Source organism: Nannospalax galili, unplaced genomic scaffold (genome assembly GCF_000622305.1).
Source record: "Nannospalax galili isolate Female #2095 unplaced genomic scaffold, S.galili_v1.0 scaffold137, whole genome shotgun sequence".
Classification (NCBI taxonomy): domain Eukaryota; kingdom Metazoa; phylum Chordata; class Mammalia; order Rodentia; family Spalacidae; genus Nannospalax; species Nannospalax galili.
Window position 1 is genome coordinate 624563 of NW_008340203.1, and position 10684 is coordinate 635246.

General features: G+C 40.8%; 1 protein-coding gene across 6 annotated transcripts in view; it reads right to left on the bottom strand.

The window, feature by feature from the left end:
• LOC103735838 (keratin-associated protein 4-12-like) overlaps positions 1-9289 on the bottom strand; it is a 22293-nt gene extending 13004 nt beyond the window's left edge. Inside the window, exons 1-2 of one of the 6 annotated variants that reach the window (XM_008835210.1) lie at positions 4318-4612; positions 2934-2941 (exon numbers count right to left, since the gene is read on the bottom strand). In XM_008835210.1, coding sequence (XP_008833432.1) covers positions 2934-2941; positions 4318-4612 — 303 coding nt within the window. Of the gene's footprint in view, positions 1-2933; positions 2942-4222; positions 4613-9085 lie in introns of those variants that run through there. The other 5 variants (XM_017798729.1, XM_008835211.2, XM_029564561.1 and 2 more) reach the window with 5 other exon arrangements.
• Between the last annotated feature and the right edge of the window lie 1395 nt (positions 9290-10684).

Below are 10684 nucleotides of genomic sequence, written 5' to 3' on the forward strand. Positions count from 1 at the left end.
ATCTCTGTTCAGCTCCTTAGCCCATTGTTTAACTGGGTTACTTCTTGTCTTGATTCTCTGTTTTTTGAATTCACTATATAGTCTGGATATTAAAACTCTGTCAGTTGTGTAACTGGTGAAGATTTTCTAGCAGTCTGTATGTTTTCTGTTCACTTCCCTGGTTGCCTCCTTTGATGTACAGAACCTTTTTAGTTTAATGAGGTCCCATTTGTTAATTCTTGCCCTTGTTTCCTGAACAATTGATGTCCGGTTTAGAAAATCCTTTCCTACACCTGTATCTTGTAGGTTTTTCTCATTGTTTTCTTCTAACATTTTCAGAGTTTCAGGCTTTACATTGAGGTCTTTGATCCATTGCTTGACTTTTGTGCAAGGTGAAAGATAGGGGTTTAGTTTCAGTCTTCTGCAGGTGGAGATCCAGTTTTGCCAGCACCATTTGCTGAACATGCTGTCTTTCCTCCAGTGAATGTTCTTGGCCCCTTTGTCAAATATCAGGTGGCTGAAATTGCATGCACTCATTTTTGGGTCTTCAATTTTGTTTCATTGATCTATGGGTCTATTTTTGTGCCAGTACCATATTGTTTTTGTGACTATAGGTCTGTAATGCAGCTTAAAATCTGATATAGTAATCCCCTCAGTATTGCTGTTAGTGCTCAGGGTTGCTTTGGCTATCCAAAGTCTTTTGTGCTTCCATATGAATCTTAGTATGGTGTTTTCCAATTCTGTGAAAAATGTCATGGGGATTTTGATTTGCATTGCATTGAATCTATAAATGACTTTTTGTAGATGGTCATTTTCACAATATTAATTCTTCTAATCCATGAGCATGGGAGGTCCTTCCATCTTCTGATGTCTTCCTCAATCTCTTTCTTTAAAGATTTACATTTTTCATTTTAGAGGTGTTTGGTCAGGTTTATTCCAAGATATTTTATTTTCTTTGCAGCTATTGTGAAGGGGAGTGTTTCCATGTGTTCTTTCTCTGATTTCTTGTTATTGTTATATACAAAGGCTAGACTTTTGTAGGTTAATTTTGTAACCTGCCACTTTACTGAATGTGTTAATAATTTCTTGACATTTTCTAGTGGAATTTTTGTCATCTCTTAGATACAATATTATATCATCTGCAAAAAGGGATAATTTGATCTCTTCTTTTCCAATTATTGATCCTTTAATTTCCTGCTCTTGTCTTATTGCTCTTTCAAAAATTTCAACCACTCTCTTAAAGAGGAGTGGAGATAGTGGACAGCCTTGTCTGGTTCCTGATTTCAATGGGAATGCTTCCAGTTTTTCTCCATTTAGAATGATGTTGGCTGTGGGTTTGTTATATATAGCTTTAATTATGTTGAGGTATGTTCCCTCCAGTCCAATCCCCTCTAGGACTTTGAACATAAATGCATGCTGAATTTTGTCAAATTTATTAATCCATAGGTATACAGCTTCAGTTATGTGAAATTAATAAGTTCTAGAGATTTGCTGTTAATGTTGTTATCTATAATGTTGTATACTTAAACCTGTGAGGAGGGTAGTTCTCATACTACATATTCTTAATGCAATAAAATAATATTTATAAAAGAATTAATCCATGGAAGAATGCAACTGTTAAGTGATTTAATTGTTCCCAGGATAATCAGTTAAATTGAACTGTATAAAAATAAATTATAATAAATTGGGCATAGTATAAGAATATTGCCGGGAATTGTGGTGCATGCCTTTAACCCCAGCACTTGGGAGGAAGAGACAGGCGGATCTCTGTGAGTTCAAGGCCAGCCTGGTCTTCATAGTGAGTTCCAGGACATCTGGGGCTACAGGGAGACCCTGTCTCAAAAAGACCAAAAAAGAAAAGTATTTATCAAGGGGCTGGAGAGATGGTGCAACAGTTAAGAGCACTGACTGATCTTTCAGAGGACCTGGGTTCGATTCCTAGCACCCACATGGCAGCTAACAATCACCTGTAACTCCAGTTCTAGGGGAATCCAATGCTCTCTTCTGACCTCTGCAGGCATTGCATGGCCTAGTTGCACTTACACAGATAGGCAATACACTCATACCCATAAAATAAAAATAATGAAAAAAGAGGTAGAAGCAGGAGGATCAGAAGTTCAAGGTTAACCTCAACTACACAGTGAGTTCCAGCCTAGACTGGGCTACATGGCACCATATTGAAAGTTAATCCTCAAGTTGATATGATACTGTTAATTGTAGGAGAGGCCTTTTGGGGATAATTAAGATTGGACAAAGTTTTCAAGGTGGAGCTCTGAACAGGACTGGTGTCTTCAATAAAAAGAAGATATCCATGCTGTTTGCTCTACCTTATCATATGATGATGCCTTGTGCCAGGCTATGACACAGCAAGAAGGCCTTTACTAGAGGCTGGCATTGTGAGTCTAGACTTGCTAGCCAAAGAAACTTCTCTTCTTTATAAATTAGAAGAAAGAAAGCATTAGCCCATTTGGGAGTGTTCTAGTTTGTTTCTCCATTGCTGTGACAAGATACTCTGACCAATACCAACTTGGAGAGGAAAGGGTTTATTTGACTTATTTCTCCTGTCGAATTTGTGGCACCCAATGTCCTTCAGTTTGGTTCCATTCTCTGGAGCCTGATTAGCCCACCAAGAGTCCCATCCTTGAAAGATACTATCTCTCCCCCTCCCAGCAGCCATCAGTTGCCCAAAGTTCCTTAGGATAGGTTGGAACTTCTTACTTACTTCCCCTTGTCTGCTGGGATTTTGTGTGCTTTAAGCTTGCAAGGGATCTGTCCATGCTTGTCACTATTGCTGTGAGCTCATACAAGTAACTGAACTTGTCTGGAAATCTCTGTTCTCTTGTGGACATCTACCACCTCTGGCTCTTATAATCTTTCTGCCATCTCTTCTATAGTGATCCCTGAGCTTTGTGAGGCAGAAGTTTGATATAGGTGTCCTATTCAGGAATGAGCACTCTGCAGCCTCTTGTTCTTTGCACTTTGGCCAATATGGGCTTTTGTGTCAATCATCATCTGATGTGTAATGAAACTTCTTTGGTGCAAGAGTTGTATTAATCTATGGGAATAGCAATAGTTTAGTATGATAACTATTTAATGGAAAATTAGTGTTAGGCTCTCTCTGTGTCCTGCGATTTGTCTAGCCTCAGGTTCCTAAACCTGATAATAATGTCAGGTATGGTCTCCATCCTATGAAGTAGATCTTAAATCAAATTAGAGGATGTTTGGTTCTCCCATAATAGTCATGCCACTACTGCACCTGTGGACGTATCTTGTCAGGTCAGTTGTTGTACTTCACAGGATTCACAGCTGGGCAAAGTTGGTGACTGTTTTTCCCTTCCAGTACCATGCATAGCACCTTCTACCCTATGGATGCTAGCCAGTAGAGATGAGGCTTTAAAATCAGCACCAGCTTGACTTCTCCTTGTTTGTGCTATAGTTCGTTTACGTAGTGCTCTGATGTCACATTCGTCACCTTCAGTTTTCCCCAGCCTCAGACATTCACTTCCACTTTTCTTGTAGTTACTATGAAATGTTTTCACACATATAATGTCCAAAGACGCAGGCCCATAGAAGATTGTAGAACGTTGTTTACAGCCTTTCTACAATGATCTTTCTGATTTTTTTAAACCCGTTAATTTATTCAATGTTGTCTAAAAACAAAAGTGACTGTTAGCGAAAACTAGGCTGTGTCAAATGTGACTCAGCATCCACTGTAATGCTGCAAAAGCCCTGCCATCTAACTTACAAGTCTGAGCAAAGCACAGTTATTCAGGCCAAGGTGGAAATCTTAAAGACAAATACAAACACAATAGACTGTCTGTATGGGAAGGTAGTGGTTTATTTTGGCATAGGGATATAACAGGAGGCAACTGGGGCATTAAGAATGATCAAAGAGAATCATCACTGAACATTTATGATAGAGACTATGATCAATAATGTCGAAAAATCAACTTGTAGACCCCTGAACTTGACAGCTTGGTACTAAAAGTTAGGAAGAATTTGGAGAGAATTGATTAGATCAATTCAACAGTTGGTATAATTCAAGCAAATTTACACTTGAATGAGAAGGAGAGATCCACATGAAGAATTTAGATTGAGGCTAAAATGTGGTCAAAGAGTTGCTGTTGGGTTCAATAAAATCCGAGACACAACTCAAAAGAGAAGCACCGACCCCACTTTGTATGTCCTAATGGTCAGCTATGGAGACAGAGGTGAGGTAATAGCTTGGTTCAGGGCAAGGGGCTCAGCAGCAAGGGATGGCACAGCACATGGGGCGGGGGCAGGTGGAGATGACACAGGTTGGGCGGTAGCAAGTGGTGTGGCAGGAGACTTGACCACAGACTGGGCGCAGGCAGCAGCAGGGGCGACAGCAGGGACGGCAGCAGCTGGAGCTACAGCAGCTGGAACCGCCACAGGAGGGTTGGCAGCAGCTGGAGATGCAGCAGCTGGGCTGGCAGCAGGGGGGACGGCAGCAGCTGGAGATGCAGCACTGGGGCCTGCAGCAGCTGGACACAGAGCAGCTGGGCCGGCAGCAGGTGGTCCTGCAGCAGGTGGTCTGGCAGCAGCTGGGCTGGCAGCAGCCTTGACCACAGCCCTGCTCAGAGCAGACAGAGCCACAACAGGAGCTGACCATGGTGTCAGAGGGGGAGGTGGGTTTTTAAGTGAGTGTTTCCTGAATTTGAAGGAGTCCTTACTGGTGTTCTCTTTTATACTACGCTCAGCAAGTTGTGTTATCATGAGCAATACTCTTTCCTTGTTGTTTTTCCTGTTGGGAAATCAATTAACATTATTAAGTTATAATTATGTTTGCAAAGTTAAATACATGTAGGAAAATCATCATTTTCTTTTTCTCTATAGTCATGATTCATTGCTTTAAAGCTTGTGAAACCACATTCATGTTTTTCCTTCTGCCTATACAACTCTCTAAATTTGGACTATTACATGATGTGTTTTTACATGTGCCACTCTATTCTTGCATGGTAATATTCTGAGAATGGCTCATAGTATGTTAAGCCTCTTTTTATGTGCATGTGGATAAGCATAAGCGACTACCTGGCAGAGCACTATTAAAGAAGCAGGAAGAAAGATTTGTAGCTGCAGTTGTTTGTGTAGAATATGGGGCAATTGATTTCAAAGCTCTTTGTACTGAGTGTACCTGAACAGTTGGCTTTAAGTCAATATTTTCTAATAGCAAAGATTCATTTCGGAAGTCAAGCTTCTCCCTCTAGGAATATTTTCCCTGTATCTTGTGCTAAACATTAAGCAGCTCATTCTATGATCTGAGAAGCCAGCATATGCAGTGGATTCCACATTCTAATAAAAGTTCCATGTGAACCATCCTCCCTTTACTAATGCTTATTTAATAATTATGGCTTCCAGATACTCTGCTTGGGTAATAAGATCATAGAAAGCTTTGCTCTTTTTCCTATAAGCACTAAAATATGATAGGTTAAAAGGGAAATTCTGGCACAAATTCAAAGCATTTTAGGATCAGGATCCAAACCAATGGTTACATATTTAAATCCTGTGCACTTTAAAAAAAATCAGATCGCAGCGACCACCACTATTTGTGACTGCTGGCCACCCTCTGGGTCTTCTGTGTGTGCTTTGTGATTATTGATTTTTCTTTTCAAAGAACCCATGAGGTATCCAGTCTCCACAGTTTACACAGAAGTGAGTTGGTGTTTTTAGGAATTTTTAACAGTCTACAACACAAAAAGATGATTCATTTTAAGTCTTTGATTGTCTTGTTTTATATCATGATGTGCCTCCTTCAAATTCTTCCCAGCAACTTCTTTTTCTTTAAGTCAAATGGTGGATCAGCCTTCCTTCCTCCTCAGTGTTTTCTTTGACATATTGTTTTATGGAAACTTTGTCTGCTCCCTTTGCTTGTCTTTATACTGGGAAATGGTCTATGTGAGTCCATCTGACTATGCTCTGAATGTGCTCATCTCTCTGACCTTCAGATGGTCAACTCCTGAAGTGGATATTATCATCATGTCATCTTCACGCTTGGTATGGTGATCAAGCTTCATTATCATCTTGGTAGGCTTAGCATCACCTTGGAGACTCACATCTGGGTGTTTCAAAGAGGGGTTTCCAGAAAACTTTAAGAGAGCAGAGAAGAACCACTCTGAATGTAGGTGACACCATCCTATTTCCTGAGGAGAAAAGAACCGAGCAGCAGCGTTCATCTCTCTCTGCTTCCTGATTGCATTTGCCGTGTGACCAGCCACCTCGCACTCTTGCCGCCCACCATACCTGCCCTATTATGATGAGCTGTATCTCCACAAGTATAGGCAAAACAAACCCTTGGTCCCTCAAGTTGCTTTTGCCAGTGATTTGGTCGTAACAATTAGAAGAGTAACTAATACACTAAGAATGAAGGTCCATTTCTCATGTTTGCTTCTTGTACTTTTAGAATTACTTTTAAATTTTCAATTGTTTTTAAACCACATAAAGTATTTTTTGGTTCCAGAATAAATTCTACAAAACGAGGCATTCCTAAGAAACTCTTAATTCTGCTTTTCTTCCTTGTGTTTACTCCCTCCTTTCTCTATGGATAATCTCTTGCTTTTGATTGACACATATTATTTGTATGTATTTATGAAGTACACTGCGATAGCTTGGCTAATGCACATATTGGGCAATGATTAATTTAGAACAATTAGCATATCCATCACCTTAAACTGCTGTTGTTTTTTAAATGGAAGGTTTTCTTCACATTACCATTTATTTTAATATAAGTTCATATTTACTGTCTTCTTTGTTTGATATTCTTTTTATCTATTATTTTTATTTTGTGCATATGAGTGCATTGCCTGCATGTGTGCAAGTGCACCCGTGTCATACGATGCCCATGAAGGTCAGAAGAAGGCATCAGATTCCCCTGGAACTGGAGTTATAGATGGTTGTTAGCTGCCATGTGGGTGCTGGGAACCAACCCCTTGCAAACCAAGGTCGTCTGCAAGAGCAGTCAGTACTCTTAACCACTGAGCCATCTCCCTAGCCCCTTGATAAACATTCTTATTCTATGCATAGTTTATTGCAATTTTCTTTGGTTCATTTATTACCTGATAGCAATGATATATTATTTAATCTGTAGTAGTGATTTCAAATATTCTCATTCAACTTCAGCTATTAAACAGTCAATTTTGTGGACATCATATTGTTTATTTGGCAAGTCTTCTTTGGGTTATTCCAAGGCTTTGTATGTAAAAATGATACTCTGCATTTGAAAACTAGTCTTTTTTGTTGAGTTCTTTGTTTAAAGGTTGCATCCAAGTATAAGCTCTACCTTATTGATTATTTAAGGATTTCAAAATGAAATCAATTTCCCCATGCTTTATCTTTAATTACACAGTATATTGATTTTCTTTCTGATCCTGTAGAGTTTCTGTTTTTGAAGTTTTGCTTTATAATTTATTCTCATGTCACCTTTAGCATAACTGATCTCACTGTGCCTTCTATAAAGCTTTTAGATTCGGCCTGTTTAGTTTGCACACTACGGGAATGACTGATGCTTTATCTCTGTTCTATCCATTACCTATGAGTTGCACCTCTCATTCTCCAAACTACAAGGTTTTAGGGAGTCTCTAGAAGGGAAAGGTAGAATATGTCACTAGTAAACAGCCCTTTGGAATAATGCTTCTCCTGTTTTATCTAAAGAGGAACTCCAAAGCTAAACTTCATTTCTATAAATAAAAGCACAAACAAAAATACTGTTCACAAACCTAAGTGGACAAACATATAGGCAAATATTTAAAAGATAATCTAGCTACCAGAGACTTTGCTGAGAAACTCCACAATGATGTTGACTCTGTGGGTGCGGAGTCTTGTGCTGGTCAGCTCTTGCTGTTACCTCAGCACTTTCAATAGAGTCTCCATCTAAAGTATTCAATAAATGCTTCTTGAATGAGTGAATGAAGAGATTGGCGTTTGAAATGATTAATGGAAGTGGACCCACTTTTCAGCAAGCCAAGATACCACTTGGGAAAGGACATGGAGACAGTTTCCAGGAGCTCTGCAGGACTTTGTGATCCTGCAGCCTGTGTTTGCCACAGCTTCTAGCAAAACACATGTCTTTTGTTGTTGCAGTTGTTAGTTGTTTGTTTCTTGATACAGAATCTCCCTGTAGCCCCAGCTGGCCTGGGACTTGCTATGTACACCATCCCAGGCTGGCTTCTATTGCAGAGATCTGCCTGCCTTTGCCTCCCTGGGATTAAAGGTGTGCATCACTACATCCGTCTCTCTCTCTCTCTCTCTCTCTCTCTCTCTCTCTCTCTCTCTCTCTCTCTGTCTCTGTCTCTTTCTCCATGCTGGTCTATATGCACATATGCATACCTGTATGGTAGCCAGGGATCAACCTTAAGTGTTGTTCAGCAGAATCTGTCCACTTTGTTTTTTGAGACAAGGTCTCTTCCTGGGACCTGGGGTTCACCAATTACACTAATCTGGCTGGCCTGTTAGCCTCAAGGATTCACTTGTCTCTGCTTTCCCAACACTAGGGTTGCCATCACATACTACCACACCTGGCTTTTGTACATGGGTTCTGGGTTTTGAATTCAGGTCCTCATTTTGTGAAGCAAGCACTTTATCAGCAGAGCTATCATCCCAGCCCCAAACACACTTGTTTAAGAACCACAGACACCATGTTAAAAGGGTAACTTTTATTGCAGGTAAATGTTAATTTTCCTTTGGTACCAAAATATATTGGGTTAATGGAACTTCAAAGTCCTATAGAAAGCAAGGAGAATGATTTTGCCAACTGTCTGCCAGCAGAGTAAAGTCAATTACTATGTAATTGCTCCAGGGAAAATCCATATTCCCTGGTTCCCCACTGGAATAATTTAGATCCAGTTAAGCAACGTCAAGCTACTCCATGTATTTCAAGTTCGAATACTCACACAATAGCTCTGTGGGAAGGCTGGCAGGCCCAGGGCATAGGTCTCAGCAGCAGGGGTGGCACAGCACATGGGGTGGGGGCAGGTGGAGAGGACACAGGTCGGGCCATAGCAAGTGGTGTGGCAGGAGATTTGGCCGCAGACTGGGCACAGGCAGCAACAGGGACAACAGCAGCTGGAACCACCACAGGAGGGTTGGCAGCAGCTGGAGATGCAGAGCTGGGCTGGCAGAACACAGACTGGCAGCACTGGGGCCTGCAGCAGCTGGACACACAGCAGCTGGGGTGGCAGCAGCTGGGCCGGCAGCAGGTGGTCCTGCAGCAGGTGGTCTGACAGCAGCTCTCCTGGCAGCAGCCTTGGCCACTGCCCTGCTCAGAGCAGACAGAGCCACAACAGGGGTTGCCCATGCCTGTGATCTGTGCATCCCTGGTGATGCTGTTGAGCAGATTGGACCCATGATGTTCACATCTTTTTTGTTGTTATATCCTAAGACCAGGGATATTTTTACATAACCATAATACAGATAGTTACTGTCCAAAGAGAAGCAAAAAGATACCAGGGGAACAGGAAAAACATTCCTCTTTGTGAGCTAGCTCCATGTGATCTCTGAGGAAGAAGAGTCTGTGAGTCGGGAAATGTTCATTGGATGTTGGACTGTCTAGACTAGTTCAAGGTATGCACCAGAAATCATACTTCCTTCATTCAATTTGAAACTGTCACTAATGACTCATTGTTTTAAATATGAAAAGGCATTGGATGCCACCTTGAAGGGATTCATTGGTCCAATATGTGACAAGTTGAATACCAAACAAATAATGATAATAATGGATTTTAACCATCAAATAAAATAATAATCATCAGTTTATACTAATTAAAGAAATAAAATAAAACGAGAAAGCAATCCATGACAGTAGGATAGTGATTAGTTAAATGTTAAAGGAATAATGGAGCCACAGCATGTCTACGTCCATCATAATAACCCTGGGTCAGGGAAATACCGATGGACGCTAAAACTGTTGAAGGTCTGATTGGGAACATAATATTTACATATTTCAAAATATTTCCCAGTCAATTTGTCACTAATTTCAAGGTGGAAAACTACTAACTTTACTGTGAAATGAACTTGAAAACACACTTTTAATCTGGGATCAAATTTAGCTATAAGTTGCAGAGGCCATGGAACGAACACACCACTAGTCCCAGCACTTGGGAGGCACCTTCTGAGACCACCTTGGTCTACATAGTGAGTTCCAGGTCAGCTGGAGGTACAGGAGACCCTGTCTTAAAAGAACTAAAAAAAATGGTTATGGAGCTGGGGCGATTTCTCAGTTGGTGAAGTGCTTGATATATAAGCATGAGGACCTAAGCTCAAGGTCCAGAACCCAGGTAAAAAGCCAGGCGTGACATCATGCACTTGTAACACCACACTGGGAAGGCAGGCGCAGGTAGAACCTTGGGGCTTGCTGATCAGCTAGCCTAACCTACTTGGCAAGTTCCAGGCCAGTAAGTAACATTGTCTCAAAAACACATAGGTGGACAGCATCTGAGGAACAAGGTTGTCCTCTGGCCTGCACAAGCATGAGCATACATGTCCATCTGCACATATAGACCACACACATACACACAAATTAGTTACACATGCAATCACACATTGAAAGGGCACCTTATTTGTTACTCTCATCAAAGATGTAATCTGACTTTAACTATGAAGAAACAAAGTTTGAAGAATTCTCCACACAATGACTGACTCATTCTCTTTAACAGTATCAGAACTTTCTAATAGAAAGACAAGCTGAGGAAAT